We start from the raw sequence: 15593 nt of genomic DNA, 5'->3' as shown, positions 1-15593 counted from the left end.
TCTGTATAAATGCACTTTGTTCTGTTCCTCTCCGTGCTGCGACCCCCACTCTCCCACCCCCCCCCGCCTATAAATACGTACGTAACGTGCCACCCTCCTCCCCCCCACCCTGTAAATACCCACCGGGGCCCCCCCTGCCCGGGGGAACGGGGGACACGGAGCAGCTGGGGGACACACGGACACCCGGGAACAATCGGTGACCCCAGGGGACAACCGGGGGACAACCGGGGGGGTCCCATCTCACCCCCCCTCCCTCCCCTCCTTCTCGGGCGAGGCCCAACGCGGGGGAGGCTGATTATATATATTATATATAATAGAGCCAGGAGTGCCGAGGGAGTTTATTTTGGGTGAAGGTAAAATGGGGAAGGGAGCGGCGGGAAGGGGGGGGGTCAGGTGCCCAAATCCTGCTCCTCCTCCTCCTGGTCCTGGCCCCCCAAGCTCTGGGGGTCCCAGGGCAGCAGCTCCCGGAGCCTCCCCAGAGCCTGGCTGGTGGGGGGGATGCGGTTCCCCTGGGGGAGATGTGGGGGATCAGGACCTGATCCAGGGCAGTGCCAGCCCCACAGGGACCCCAGCCCCATGGCACTCACCCCCAGGGAGAGGGAGCGCAGCCCCCCCCGCCCCGTCCCCTCCTGCTGCTGCTGCTGCTCCAACGCTGACAGGAATGCAGCGAGACCCCGCTCCGAGATGTGGTTGTCTGGGGGGGGGGCAGGGGGGGCAGTTTTCGTGACACACTTGGGGGGGGAAAGTCTGTCGTGACATAGGTGGGGAGGAGCTTCCCCCCACCCCCGCCAAGCACTCACGGCTGAGGTTGAGGTTGAGCAGCGCCCGATTCCCCGACAGGACGAGGCTGCCCCCCGGCTCCTCCCGCACCTCCTCCAGCAGCGGCTGCGGACTCTCCAGTGGATCCGACACCTGGACACGAATCGAGGGGGGAGGAGGGAGGTCTGAAGCAGGGGGGGAGAGCAGCTCCCCTCCTCCCTCGCCCCTCAAGAATTCGAACGACCTCCCTTTGCCCGTCTGCCCCCACCCCACCTCCGGCTTCTCCTGGCCGCTGGGTTTGGGTTCTTTGCCCCGGGCGGGTCTGGACTCCGGTGCTGAAGAGGAAGGGAACGGGGCTGAGGGGGCTGAGCCAGGCACAGCTTCCCCCCCACCCCGAGACGCCCACCCCCCACTCACCCTTTCTGGGCTGCCGGGTCTCCTCCTTCCGTGGCGGCTCCTGCAAGGGAGGGAGCAGAAGTGCATCCCGCACAGCAAAGGGTGGGGAAACTGAGGCACGGGCTGGTCCCGCAGCCTGGGAGCATCGGGCAACTCCCCTCTGCCTCCCCCCCTTCCCGTGGCGATGCCACCTCCTCCTCACCTTCTTTTTGGGAGTGGTCTTGCCCACTTTGCCCGGCAGCAACCTGTCGGGGATTCCGCGCAGGCTCTGGGTTCGCTCTTTCTGATCCTTCAGCAACTGCAAAGAGGGGGGGCGGGGGTCCTCAGGGCCCCCTCACTCCCCCGGGACCCTCTGCCCTTGGCTGGAGGGCGGGAGGGAACGTTGGCCTGCACAAAACGGGAGGGGAAGAGGAGGCCCTGGCAACCAGCCGGGGGGGGGAGGGGAGGGGGTGTTGGAAGGAGGTCCCTGGGGAATTCTGGGGTGAGGGGGCACCCCCAGGGTGGGGACGCCCCCCAAATAAGGGGCTCTCACCGTGAGGGGCCGTCCCAGGGCCAAGAGCAGACGCCGCCTCTGCACCACCTCTTGGTGGGTCAGGGGGAAGGGTCCCAGGACCTGCGGGGGCGAGGGGGGGCAGTGGGGCTTGCCGGGTGTGCAAGCACCGGCTCAGGACCCCCACTCCCAGGGGAAGAAACGGGGAGGGGGGGCACCCACCTCGGCCAGGCTGGTAGCCCCCGAGTCGCCGATGTCGTTGTTGGCGAGAGACAGGGACAGCAGCGACCGATTCAAGCGCAACCCCTGGGCGGGGTGGGGGGGACGATGGGTGCCGGGGAGGGGGGGGCACCCAGTTCTGTCCCACCCCCAGAGACCCCCCCCACCTTAGCGATGTAGCTGACCCCCAGGTCCGAGATGCGGTTGAAGCTGAGGACGAGCGAGACGAGGCGGGCAGGGGGCCCGGAGGGGGTGGACAGGAGCCCCCCCAGCAGCTGCGCGGCCGCGTCCCCCAACTGGGAACAGCGCAGGGAAAGGTGGGAGAGCCTGGGGGAGGGGGGGCACGGGCAGCTGCCGGCACCCGGGGGGGGGGGCTTCCTGGCGGGGGGGTTAAGGGAATGGGGCTGGGGACTTAGTGCAGGAGCAGGAGGAGGGGGGGGGGTGCTTCTTGCTCGTCTGGGGACCCACCGGGCGGTCCCGGGAGGGGAGGGGGCTCCCACTCACGTGCTGTTGCTGCCCATCAGGGTCGGGAGGGCCGCCTCGGGTATGGGGGTCCCCTCCAGGCTGAATGTCCTGCGGAGGGACACGCACTCCCACTAAGGGTATTAATGACACCCCCCCTGCCCCCCCCCCGGCACCCCAATTATCCCCCATGAACCCCGTGAGCTCCCCCCCCCCAAGGCGTACCGCAGGCGGGGGCAGCGCCCCAGCAGTGCCACCAGCGCTGGGAGCACTCCCTCGGGCAGCGGGACGTTCCAGAGGCTGAGGGGGGGTCCACAAACAGAGGGTCGGGGGTGGGCGGGGACATGGAGGGGGGGTGGGGAAATCTGTACACCCCCCACCCGCCCCCTGCTCGCACTCACTGCAGTGCCTGCAGCCCCGCCAGGGAGGGCAAACACCGGCTGAAGACCCCCAGCACCTCCTCCTCCAGCTTCCAGCCTGCGGGGGGCGTCGAGGAGGGGGGGGAATAGAGCACAGAGGGAAGGACAAACACCCCCCGCCCCCTCCTCCAAAGTGTGTCTGGGCCCCTCCCGAGTGAGCAGGCACGGCGAGGAGCGAGGGAACAGCCGGACAGGGACCTCCGCCCACATAGGGACTCCCGAAGAGACCCCCAGGGAGACCCCCTCTAGGGACCCCTCCAGTGCCCCAGCCGTGCAATCCTCGCAGGAAGATTCCAATAGGGACACTCATGGGCCCCTCCCCAGCCCCGGGAGCCCCCTCACCCCCAGTGAGACCCCTCAGGGACCCCCAGCAGTGGGAAGCCCCAAGGGAGACCTCCCCGTACCCCGCGGGACCCTCACAGACCCCTCCCTCCAAGCCCTGAACCCTCCCAAGGAAGCCCTCATAAGACACTCGTGCCCTCCCCTCCTCCCCACCCTGGGACAGCCCCCTTCACCCTCACAGGGCCCCCCGCACCCGAAGACCCCACAGGAACCTCTCCATGGGAACCCCCCCCAGGCTGATTTCCAGGCATTCCTCGTTCCTGGGTGCCGGGGGGGGATTCTCCTCGCTGCCCCCCCCCTACCCCCGGGACCCACCTCTCAGGAAGATAGCATGGGCGGTGCGGGGGTCCTGGGGGTCCCCCTCCACCTCTAGGCGGGGCTGGAGGGGACGGTACTTGTGGTGGATGCGGGCCAGGACCCCACCCAGCCCCGGCTCCTCGGGTTCGTCTGCGGGAGGGGGCACGGGGGAGGGGTTTCAGAGGGGGTCCCCACAGACTCTTCCCCCTCCCCACTCACGGAGGAAGAGGGCACCTCCAGAATGGGAGTCCCACTCACATGGGGTCACCCAGAAACACTCCAGCATTGGGACCCCTCCCCAGGACCCTCCCTCCCAGCCGGGAACCACCCAAGAGGAAACCACTGCCCCCCCCCCAAAGATCGCCCGACTGCCCCAGTCCTGGAATCCCCCATGGAGACCCCCATAGTGACACTCGTGCTCCCCCCCCCCCACATACTTGAGAGATCCCTCGCCCCCATAGGGACTCCCCCCCTCACTGGAACCCCCAGCCCATGGGGGAATCAGAGTCTGTGGGGACCTTCCCGACCCCCTCCTCATCCACAGGGAAGTTGCAGAGGTGATTTTGGGAAGCCATGGAAGGGGGGGTTGGATAAGAGTCTGTGGGAACACCCGATCCCTCGACGCCCCCCTCACCATCCGCAGGGAAGCTGGGGGAGGGCCGGGGTGTGACTTTGGGGACACCGGTGACACCAGCGCGGGCACAGAGCTCGGGGAAGTCCAGTTCCAGGACGCCGGTGCACTGATACTCTTCTGGGGGGGGGGGCACATATGAGGGGAACCCCTTCCCCAGCCCTTTCCCCCTCCCCCCCCCAACCTTGCTTGGGGGGTTAGGTCTCACCTGCGCTCTGCTCCCCCTTCCTCTCCCCCTCCTCCTCCTTGGGCGTCCGATCTCCCCGACGCCTCATGGCCCACAGCTGGGGGGGGGCACACACACCGAGGGAGGGGGCTTAGTGTCCCCCCAGCATTCACCCGGACCTCCCCAACGAGGGTTGGGGGTCCCAAAGCCCTATGAGACCCCTATGAGGGGTGTCCCTGGGGGGGGGGAGGGAGGGGAGGCAGTGCCTTATGGGGTGAGGAGGGGTCCCCGGGCTCTATGGGGGTCTCAGTGAGGTGGGAGGAGTGTCCTAGAGCGCTCTGGGGGGGCCCCAGTAGGGTCCGTGTATGGCTGAGGGAGGGGTCCCAGGGCTGTAGGGGGGTCCCGGTGGGGTCCCGGGGCTCTCGGGGGGGTGTGGGGGTGGGTTAGGGGTGTCCCTTGTGCAGGTTGGAGGGAGGCCCAGGGCTCTATGGGGGTCCGGGTGGGGTGAGGGGGTGTCCCAGGGACACAGGGTCCTACGGGGAGGGGGGTGGTGGTCCTGTTGTCTGGGGAGGTCCCAGGGGGGGTCCGGGTCCGGTCGTGCCCCCCCCTTCTCCTCCTCCTCCTCTTGGGCCCTTGGCAACAGGCACGCGCGGGACGCGGGGCGGGGCCAGAGCCGCGAGGGGCGGGGCCACAGACAAGGGGCGGGACCAGGAGGCAGAGGGGTGTGGCCATAGCCAAGGGGCGGGGCCATCAGTCGTGGGGCGGGAGTTGCGGGAAGGTGCGGGGCCTGCAGGGAAGGGGCGGGGCCGTGCCGGCTATGGGCGGGGTCATGGGGAAGGGGCGTGGTTTGAGGGGAAGGGGCGTGGCCTTATCCCCGGGACGGGTTTCTGGGATTGGGACACTGGGAGGACTGGGCCGTAACTGGGCCCTGGCTGGGGCTACCGCTGACCTGATACTGGGCTATTTCTTGCCCCAGTACTGGGCCTTTACTGGTCCCACCGTTCCCCCCCCCCCCACCGCCGCTGCGTGTCCCCCCGGCACCCCACGTGTGTGTCCCCCTCCGAGTCCGCAGCCACGCGAGACAGCCCCACTCACACTTTATTCACTGCCCGCCCCCCTGGGCTCGGGGACAGGGACAGCCCTAGGACAGCCCCACACCCCCCCGTCCCGGGGGTGCCCTCAGCGGTCCCTGGGGGGGGATGGCGGGGGGTAGCGGGGGGGGGGCAGGTCGTAGTGACAGGGGATGTGGCTGTTCTTGGGGGAGTCGTAATGGCTGCGGGGTACGGGGGGGGTGACGCCTTCAGCCAGCCCGGGGCCACTCTCTGCGGGGACAAGAAGAGGCTGAAAGGGACCGTGCCCTCCCCCCCCCGGGAGCCACCCAGTCCCTGTCACCAGGGCCACGTTCCCCTCCCCCCAGGGACCCCCCAACATCCTTCCCAGGGTTCTGTCCACCCCCCAGAAACTCCCTCACTGGTCCCCTGTCCCTCCGGTTCTGTCACCAACATCCATCTCCCCCAGAGACCCCTCCCAAACTCCCCAAACCCCCAGACCCCATCACCGGGGCCGTATCTGACCCCGTACCCTCCGGGGGGGTCTCCTCAGGGGTCCCAATCTCGGCGTAGGACATTTCCCTCCGCACGGGGGATTTCATCTCCATGTAGCTGCCCTCGGGGGGGCCGCGGGCCGGGGGCTCCTTGATGGTGGCGTAGGGGTTCTCACTGGCCAGGGAGCTGGCGCTGGCCCCGAGCCCCACTGAGGGGGGGTCTAGGGAGAAAGAGTTGGGGAAGGGTCTCCCCTGGGTAAGGGGGAACACCAGTAGTGTCTCAGGCCAGTCCTGGATACAGCTGATCGCCCCCCCCCAAACCTTTCTCCTCGGGGTCCCCCTGGTCCCAGCCGTGGCTGTAACTCCTCTCCAGGTGCTCTCCTGGAAGGGACACATCTGGGTCCTCCCCCTGCTCCATCGCCCCCACCCCTTTCCATCCCTTCCCACCCCCTCCCATCCCCCCCACCCCCTCCCATCCCTTCCTGCTGCATCTGGAGCTGGGAGGGGACCCAAGTGCCACCCCCTCCCCCCCAAGATCTCCAGGAGCTACCGACGCCCCCCAAGTCCCCTCACCCCTTGGTGACCCCAGGTGCCTCCAGTCGGGTGGCAGCGTCACAGGGCCGAGGGGGGCGAAGGGTCTCTGGGTGACAGTGACCTGGAGAGAGAAGAGGGGACAGCTGGGACAGGAGGGTCACAGCATCACTCACAGGGGACACCACAGCCCACCACGGTGCCCTGCATCCTCCTGCCATGCCCCGTGTCACCCCTGCCATGGCCCCCCCCATGGCCCCCGGCCCCCCCCCCCCCCATGTCCCCCATCCCCTTGCCATGCCCCATGTCACCTTTCCATGTCCCCCTGTCTCCCCTCCATGTCCCCTGTCCCCCACTCCATGCCCCGTGTCCCCCCTCCATGTCCCACATCCCCCCCCCATGTCCTCTCTCCCCCCTCTATGCCTCATGTCGTCCCCCCCCCCATGTCCCCCATCCCCCTGCCATGCCCCGTGTCACCTTTCCATGCCCCCCTGTCCCCCCCCAAGTCCCCTGTCCCCATGTCCCCTGCCCCCATACCTTGCCAGCCCCAGCCCTGTCCCTCGGGGGGCACTGGGACAGCGTGTGGTAGCTGGGGTTGGAGTAGTAGTGTGGGTGGTGTCCGGGTGGCACATCTGGGGACATCCGTCAGCCCGGGGACAGCCAGGACAGCAGCGCTGTGGCCGTGTCCCCGCTGTCCCCTCCTCACTCACCTGGCACCACGTAGTCGGAGGTGTCCGTCTGTCCGGCCATGTAAGCCACAGCCAGGTGCCTGCTCGCCTTCCCCTTCTGACGGTGCCGGTACCACAGGGACACGGCCACCACGGCCACCAAGAGGGCCACCAGGGCCACCAGGCTGAGCACCAGCCCCGGGGAGCTGTGGGTTGCCGGGGGTGCTGGCACAATGGTGTAGGGCTGCTCAGGGGTCGCTGGGGGGGGGGGTGTGTGGGGACAGGGACCCAATTAGCTCCTTACTGGGCCGCTATGGCTCCATACTGGTCATACTGGGCCCCTATATCTCCATACTGGGAGCCTCTGTAGCTCCTTACTGGGGATACTGGGCTGGGGAGGGATGGGGGTCCCCCAAATGGTCCCAGGTTGTTCTTCCCCTTGGTCCCCTCCCCTCGGCCCCCCTGGCTGGGTGGGGGTGCAGCCCACCCGGGCAGTGAGAGGTCCTCTCAAGGGGGTGACACAGTGACACATCCCCCCCGTGCTGGCACAGGCAGCGCCCCAGGACCACAATCTGAGAGGGGGGGAAAGCGAGGTCAGACCCACTGCCCCCCCACCCCACGACTCCCCAGACCTTTGGGAACCCCCAGACTCCCGGGGACCTCCCCGACCCCCTCAGCCCTCCAGCACTCCCCAGCCCCCCAGGACCCCTCAGCCCCCCAAACCCTGCAATGCACCCCAAATGCCAGGACCACCCCCCAACGCCCCCACACCCCCCCGGGGCATCCCAGGATCCCTCAGGCCCCCGGGATTCCCCCTGCTACCCCAGGACTCTCCCCCCATCCCCTCAAGACCCCCACTCCCCACTCCCTCACGCTGGGTGCAGTGGGGTCCCCCCCATCCGGGGGGGCAGAGGCAGGAGCCGTTTTGGGGGTGACAGGCGGAGCCGTTGGCACAGGAGCAGCTCAGGGTGCAGCGGGGGCCGTAGCGGCCGAGGGGACAGGCTGAGGTGACACGAGTGTGTCCGGCCTCAGCCCAGGGGGGACACAAAGGGGCTGAGGGAGAAGCAGGGTGTAATTCTTTTTTTTTTTCGTTTGTTTTTAGGGGGGGGACACACAAAGACTCACGGCGCTGGCAGGTGGGACCCCGGTAGCCGGGGGGGCAGGTGCAGGACCCATCCCGGGGGGAGCAGGTGCCCCCGTTAAGGCAGGAGCAGGACGAGTGACACCCCCGTCCCCAAAAGCTGGGGGGGCAGCTCTGCTTGCACCGCAGCCCTGCAAGGAGGAGGGAGGGGGTGGGAGGCACGAAGAAGGAGGTGAGGGGGCACAGTGGGGACAATTCCCGCCCCCCTTCCCAGTGTCACCTCCCCCTCCCCGTACCTGTCCATCCGGGCAGGCAGTGGCACTGCCCTGTCACCGCATCGCAGCCATCCGCGTGGGCACAGTCACAGCGCTGCCTGCAGCCCACCCCGAACGTCCCGTTCTGCCGGGGGGGGGGAACAACACAGGGACAGTGCTGGGGGTCAGTGACAATACCGGGGGGGTCAGTATACAATGGGGATGGGGACAATATGGGGGGGACAGTTCGGTGGGAGGGGGGTGTGGTGTCTGGGGACAGGTCAGTGGGGGGGTAGGGGGGTGTCAATGTCGCAGGGATGTTATGAGGGGACACCCCTCCCCCGGGAGGGCAGGGGAGGGGGTGTCCAGGGGGACTCACCGGGCAGGGCTGCAGGCAGCGGGGGCTCTGCCAGCCGGGGGGGCAGCGGCAGATCCCACTCTGAGGGTCACAGGGGGCCCCCCCGGCGCAGTCACAGCTCTGGTTGCAGCCAGAACCCCAAGTGCCGGGTGGGCACGGGGCGGAGCAGTTGGGGCCGTGCCAGCCTGGGGGGTGAGGGGGGGACAGGAGGGTGGGCACAGGGACAGGACCCTCCCCCGAGTACCCCCCAGCAGTGTGCACCCACCTTCCTTGCAAAGGCAGGAGCCATCAAGGGGGGAGCAGCCCAGGGCGTGCTGGCAGGAGCAGATCCCTGAGCAGTTCACCCCAAAAGTATCGGGGGGGGCACAGGGAGGAGCAGTGTTCATCCTGGGGCGGGAGTGGGGGGGACAACACACAGACACAAAGGCTTTAGGACAACCAGGACACCCCCACCCCCTCAGGGCTGGGGACCCTTCCTCGCATCCTGGTGCTGGAGGGAGAGGGGGTGACCCCAAAAATCCCCTTCTCCCAAGGGACTCCCAAGCTGTCCCGGAGGTTGCCCTGACTCCCCCCACGCTGCCCCCCTCCCCAGGACACCCACGACCCCCTCCACCCCTCCAAGGAATGCCCAGAGTCCTGGGCAAGCTCCAGACTCCCCAAGCTCCCCCCAGGACCACCCAGACCCCCAATTTCCCCCCCCCCTAGGGCCACCCAGACCTTCACACTCCCCACAACACAATCCAAAATTCCAATTGCCCCCAAAGGGCCACTCAACCCCCCCCCTACACAGGACCACCCAGACCCCCAGTTCCCACCCTGGACCACCCAGAGTGCTCTCTGAGGACCCCCCCCCCCCAACCCCACCTCTCCCCACCCGTGGGGATGCTCACACCTCCCCCACACCCCATTTCTCCATGTGCTGCCCCAAGCTCCCCAGCACCCCCGCACCCCACACCGTGTAGCCAGGGGGGCACTGGCAGTGTCCGGTGGTCCCATCACAGATTCCCCCGTGCAGGCAGAGGCAGGACTGGAGGCAGCCGACCCCGAAGGAGCCCGGGGGACAACTCTGGTTACAGAAGAGCCCTGCCCAGCCCGGGTGGCAGACACAGTCCCCAAGGAGGGGGTGACAGCTTGGGGGACAAAGACACGAGGGTAGGGGGCACCCGCTCAGCACCCCAGTGAGACCCATGTGGGGTACTGGGAGTGCTGGGAAGGGGCTTTGGGAACCATTCTGCTTTGGGAAGGAGGGTGCTTGGGGGGGCGGAGGTGCTGGGGGTTGCTGGGGGGGGAGGGAGATGGGGATGCTGTGGGGAGCCAGGGGGTGCTGGGGAGGAGGGAGTGCTGAGGGGGTGGGAGGGTGCTGGGGGGAGATGAGGGTGCTGGGGGGGATGGGAGGGTGCTGGGGGGAGATGAGGGTGCTGGGGGGATGGGAGGGTGCTGAGGGAGATGAGGGTGCTGGGAGGAGATGAGGGTGCTGGGGGGGATGGGAGGGTGCTGGGGGGAGATGAGGGTGATGGGGGGAGATGAGGGTGCTGGGGGGATGGGAGGGTGCTGGGGAGGTTGGGGGGAGAAGCTGTAGGTGCTGGGGGGTTGGGCAAGGGTGCTGGGGTGGAGGTGATGATGCTGTGGGTCTGGGGGTGTTGTGGGTACCCAGGGTTGGAGGGGGGGGTCCCACCTCTGGCTGTGCTGAGGGTGGCAGAGGCAGCGGTTCTGGCAGCCCAGGCCGTAGAGGCCAGGCAGGCAGTGGGGGTCCTGGCAGCGGGGGCCCTGGAAGCCATGGGGGCAGAGGCAGCCCCCATCCACGTGGAAGCACTGTCCCCCGTGGGCGCAGTCGCAGCTCTCCCGGCAGTCCTGCCCGAACCGCCCCACCGGGCACCGCTCCCGGCACCTGCAGGGGGGGACACGGCCCCACCAGAGGATGGGGAGGGGGCTTCCCAGAGCATTCCCTGCCCCTCCTACCCCTCAGCTGAGGCCAAGCAGCTCAGCTGATGCCAGGCCTGGGGAGCTGGGCTGGATGGAGTGTCGGTCCCCCCCCTTTCCCTCCCCCGTGTGCCCCTTCCCCATGTACACCCCCTGCTACCCCGGTACCCCCTGTGTGCCCCCTCCCTCTGCATCCCCAGCCTCTTGTGCCCCTGTCCCCACGTGGCAGATGCTCCTGTCCCTCACACTCCTGTCCCCCCCAATGCCCTTGTCCCCAAGCCCTCAAGCCCCTGTGCCTCCATCCCCCTGCTCCCCCACCCCCTTGCACCCCAAAACCCTTGCCCCCACCCCCCCGTCACCTCCCATGCCAACCCACCCCGTGCCCTGTCCCCCCCTCCTCACTGCTCTCCGGTGAAGCCGGGGGCACACTGGCACTGTCCCCCGCGGGGGTCACACTGTCCCCCGTTGTGGCAGTGACACTCCCCCCGGCAGCCAGGCCCGAAGCGCCCGGGGGGGCAGGGCACGGAGCAGATCTCCCCCTGCCAAGGAGGCATAGGATCAGCAGGGGAAACTGAGGCAGGGAGGAAATGGGGAGGAGTCTGTGTGTGTCTGGGGGGGGGGGGGGTTGCAGCCCACCTACCATCCAGCCGTGGGGACAGATGCAGGTGTTAGAGCCGGGGGGGTGGCAGATGCCCCCGTTCTGGCAGGGGCAGGGGGTGTCACAGGGGGTCCCCTCGGGGCAGGGCTCCTCGCAGCTGGGGGGATGGTGAGGGGGATGAGCGGGATCATCACCCAGAGGGGGCTGTAACTTGGGGGGGGAGAGGGGGGACACACCGATCCCCTACTCACAGGGGTCCGGCCAGCCCGGGGGGGCAGAGACAGGCACCGGTGGAGGCATTGCAGGGGGCCTGGTGGTGGCAGGGACAGGACAGGCGACAGCCCTGCTCGTAGGTGCCGGGGGGACACGGCTGGCGACACTGGGGGTCGGCGAAGCCGGGGGGGCAGAAGCAGGTCCCGCTCAGGGGGTCACAGGGGGCCCCGTGGTGACAATCGCAGCGGCGCTGGCAGCCCGGCCCCCAGGAACGCTCATCACACTCTGAGGAGTGACAACAGCACCGCTACCTCCCGTGTCTCCCCCTCATGTCCCCTCTGTCCCCGCAGCAGTCCTGTCCCCTCCAGCCCGGCTCGCAGTGACACCGCTCCCCCCCATGTCACCTCCATGTCCCCCTCATGTCACACCCCGTGCCTCCCCAGATGTCATCCCTCATCCCGCAGATCCCACCCCCCCATGCCGTGTCCCCGCTGTCCCCTCACCGCTGGAGCAGTCCTGTCCCCTCCAGCCCGGCTCGCAGTGACACCGCTCGGGTGCCACGCACCGCCCGTGGACACACTCCTGACTGCAACGCGCTGCGGGGACACACGAGGGGGGCTGTGTCTGAGCCGGGATGGGTTCCCCGTGTGCCCCCCCTCCCGTCCCGCCCCCCGCCAGCCCCACTCACGGACACACGCCTCTCGGCTCTCGTAGTAGCCCTGGCAGCACTGGTACCGCCGGCGGTGCTCGGTCCGGATGCTCTGCCGGTACTCGGTGTGGTACACCACCCTGCACCCCCCCCCGGGCAGTCAGCGTAGGGACATCCCCCCCCAACCCCCTCCAGCCCCCCATGGCCTTGGGGACACCCTGGAGGGGGGGCAACACACACACACACACACACACACCCCACGACCTTAGGGACCTCCTACAGTTTCACAGCCCCCCAACCCCCCAGTCTTGGGGACCTCCTGTAATGACACACACACACCCCCACACACACCCCCCATGACCTCAGAGATCCCCTCAGTCCCTCCAGTGGGGGGGTCCCACCTCTGGTGCAGGCAGGGCAGGGGGGGGGGCTGGACAGGGTTCTCCAGAGGACACGATGTGAGGTTTGGTGAAGGACTCCTTGACTGTCACTGGGAAGCTGCGGCAGGAGTTGACAAGAGGGTGACACCATGGCCCGGGGGGGTCCCACCGCCACCCCCCAGTGCCCCCTCACTCCTACCTCTCCCAGTAGCTGCAGACATTGGGGTCCCCGGGGCGGAGGGCGGCCAGCAGCCAGGCCTGCATGGCCAGTGCCATGGCCCGCAGAACCATCCTGCCTGGGGACAGCGGTGGGGACATCAAGGAGAAGGCCACTTCCACCCGCCCCCCCCCCCTCTCCTCGCCCCATTCCCACTCCCCACCCACCCTCAGGGCTGGATCCAACATTCCTGAATCCATCCAAACATCCCAACCCCGCTGCTCCCACAGGGGAAACTGAGGCATGCCCCACGCAGCCTCATCCTAGGGCTGCATCTACGACTTTCTCCCAGCCCGGCAGTTGGGGGGTGGGGGGGGTACTCGGGGTGTCGAGGGGGGTGTGTGTGTGTGTTCACCCGGGATGGTGAAGGGGGGGAGGCTTCAGCCCCATTTCAACCCATTTTGTGCTTATTTCCTGGATCCGGCAGTTTTACTCAACCCAGGGAGGATCGGGATCAGGGCCAGGCTGGGGGCCCCCACTCCCTCCCGAGCCCCGCCCCGAGCCCCCCAAGCCGTGTTTTAGAGCCGACCCCCTCTCTGGGGGGCCGGAGTGGGGAAGGAAACAGAGGTTTCCTGGTCGGCACAGCTGGATTTAGGGAAGCTTCCTGGCTGCGGGACACCCCAGTGTCACCCCCCGAGTGTTGCATCTCCCCCTCGTGATACGGTTTGGGGCTGGCTAAGGGGATGGAGGGCGGGAGAAAAATTCTTTAAGTGGGAAAATTTCCCCCGTTTCCCTCTCTGGATCGAGGGGGTAAGGAGGAGAGACAGAATTAATTGCTCATCCCCTGGAGCCTCCGAGGGGGACAGCGCTGGCAACCCCCCCGCCCCCCGAGCTGTCCCCATGGCTCCGCTGCCGGCCCCTGCTGGGGGGCAATTTGGGGTGGGGGTCGGGAATGGGAGGTCTGGGGGTCTCAGCCAACACCAAGAACCGCTGGGAGGAAAAGGGAGGGGGAGAGCACCGCGGCAGTAGCAAGAGACCCTCCACCCCCCCAAGAACCGACGTTTCCCCCAAAAAAACGCTCCCCTGCACTCCCCGGCCGGATGGGGAGTATGACCCAGCGGTGACAAGGAGATAAATGGGGGGGGGGGGAGGGAAACTGGGCCCGGGGGGCCATGGTGCTGGACCCCTCCCCTGAGCCTCTTCCTCTGCCCCGAGATCCTTTTTCTCCCGTGGGGGCTGAATGAGAGGGGACGAGGATCAGGGTCAGCAATAGGGTCACCGCGAGATGTCCCCCCCTCTCCGCTGTCCCCCGCCACCACCCCCGACCCCGCCACATCTCCTCCCCGCTGCTGGGGACAGTCCCTGCGGTCCCGACATCCCCAAGCCTGGCCTGAGTCCAAACCCCCAAAGCCACCCCCTGGGGGATGTCCAGGAGAGGGGACGGGGACACTCACCTGGCCGGGGGCCGCAGGCGAAGCCCGGGGGGCGATGGCCCCGGGGGGGACCCTGGCGCGGGGCTCGGCCGGGAGGGTGCGGGGCGGCCGTCGGAAGCGGAGGGAGGGCCCGGAGCCGCGCTCAGGAAGTTTGGACACGGAGACAACGACGGAAAAGGGAAAAAAAGAATAATAATAATAATTATCAGGGCTTGGGGCTTTTCTTTTCTTTCTTTTTTTTTTTTTTTTTTTTTCTCTTGTTGTGTTTTTTTTTTTCCTTTGCTGGCCCCAAACCAGCGAGTTTTGGACCAACAACAGCGCCGGAGGCCGCTGGGTAGGGAGGGGTCCGTGGGAACTCCCCCCTCGGCCAAATTCTGGCATTGGACGTTGTCCCTGTTTTCCCTGTGTAACCTTCTGCTCCCCCCATCTCCAGTGACCGGGGGGGGCTCTGCGTGGCAGGCCCGAAGGCAGGGGGCTGCGCCCACCCCCCCGACGTGTTGGCAACCATGGAGCCGGGGGGGACTCGGGGGGGGTTGGGAGGGGTGTGAGTGGATGTGACCCCCGGGGGGAGGCTTCTCGGGGGGGGGGGGGGAAGTGGTAGTAGTTTTGTCTTATCAGCTGCACCGGGGTGGGGGGTGGATCCCGGGGACATCATCCCGGCCCTACATCCCGGGATCCACCCCCCTGATCCCGGGATCCTGCCCATCCATCCCAGAATCCCCAGCCACGTGTCACCCTCATCCCAGGACCCCTCCCCAGGCAGCCCCCCCCCCCACCTATATTAGCCATCCTCACGCGCTGTCGAGGCGCCGTTAATTGCCTCCCCTCGTTACAGTAATAGCTCTGATCACTCACAATGATTTTCATGTCCCACCGTGGCTCAGCTGCCCCCCCCCCCGCCCCCCTTCACCACCATCCCCGCTCCGGAGCTCCATTAGAATTCAACCCACCCGCAGGTCCCGTCCCCCCCCCGCCCGAAACGATGCTTCCCGGAGCAGGGGTGGGGACAGGGGCCGCGGGGTGGGACATGGGGGGCCGGGACAAGCGGGGGACATCCGGACTAGGGATGTCCCACAAGGTCTGGGGTGGAAGTGAGCCCCCCCCATTCCTCCCTCTGATGCTCTTAAATAAAGTGTCTCGGGGGGGGGGATATTGCTTGGGGACACTTCAGGGGCACTTCAGCTGCGCCTCAGTGCTGAGGGGGTTTTGCAGCCCCCCCGAGACCCCTGGGGCTGGAGACCCAACAGTGCACTTAGGGGGGGGCTCTGTGGAGTACACCAGTGCTCAGCCTTCCCTCCCCCCACACCTCGAAACCCCAAGGACTGTAGACACCCCCCCCCCCCCAAGTGCACTTAGTGGGATCTGGTCAGTTCTCAGCTTCCCCAAAAAACCTCAGGGCTGGAAGCCCCCCAGGTGTGCTTAAGGGCAGGGGGGGGCAACCAGCGCTAAGTCCCCACCTCCGGAGACCCCCTGGGCTGTGACCCCGTCCCCATATACCCCAAGCCAACCACCTCATCCTGGGGGGGGGGGGAAGGGGGAAACACATCTCTGCAGGATGCGGCCATGGGCCACTAACTCATAGTGGCTGGCTATAAGAGGCAAGATGGGGGGGCGAGCCCCCCTGCCC

At 67.7% G+C, this 15593-nt stretch overlaps 2 protein-coding genes across 2 annotated transcripts; both read right to left on the bottom strand.

The window, feature by feature from the left end:
- Window positions 1-389: 389 nt before the first annotated feature.
- Window positions 390-3843, bottom strand: LRRC71 (leucine rich repeat containing 71). Its single transcript, XM_030449189.1, has 14 exons — window positions 3822-3843; window positions 3403-3534; window positions 2728-2803; window positions 2552-2626; window positions 2369-2437; window positions 2032-2191; window positions 1868-1951; window positions 1688-1768; window positions 1358-1453; window positions 1177-1216; window positions 1033-1094; window positions 801-912; window positions 588-694; window positions 390-509 (listed from the first exon to the last, which is right to left on the bottom strand). The coding sequence occupies exons 1-14, from the start codon at window positions 3841-3843 to the stop codon at window positions 390-392; spliced, it is 1236 nt and encodes a 411-aa protein (XP_030305049.1).
- A 1440-nt stretch (window positions 3844-5283) lies between these two features.
- On the bottom strand, window positions 5284-14065 carry PEAR1 (platelet endothelial aggregation receptor 1). Its single transcript, XM_030450373.1, is given in 23 exon segments — window positions 5284-5503; window positions 5763-5945; window positions 6046-6105; window positions 6298-6379; window positions 6793-6887; window positions 6966-7181; window positions 7797-7925; window positions 8049-8195; window positions 8301-8403; window positions 8638-8801; window positions 8882-8978; window positions 8980-9003; window positions 9572-9746; window positions 10292-10504; window positions 10939-11075; window positions 11177-11291; window positions 11386-11632; window positions 11851-11943; window positions 12036-12136; window positions 12398-12421; window positions 12423-12494; window positions 12576-12672; window positions 13988-14065. Coding segments are annotated over 22 exon segments (2712 nt in total). The 5' UTR covers window positions 12668-12672; window positions 13988-14065; the 3' UTR covers window positions 5284-5360.
- Between the last annotated feature and the right edge of the window lie 1528 nt (window positions 14066-15593).

Source organism: Calypte anna, chromosome 1 (genome assembly GCF_003957555.1).
Source record: "Calypte anna isolate BGI_N300 chromosome 1, bCalAnn1_v1.p, whole genome shotgun sequence".
Taxonomy (NCBI): domain Eukaryota; kingdom Metazoa; phylum Chordata; class Aves; order Apodiformes; family Trochilidae; genus Calypte; species Calypte anna.
The sequence above is the reverse complement of the archived record's forward strand: the minus strand, read 5'-3'. Positions and strand labels throughout refer to the sequence as shown.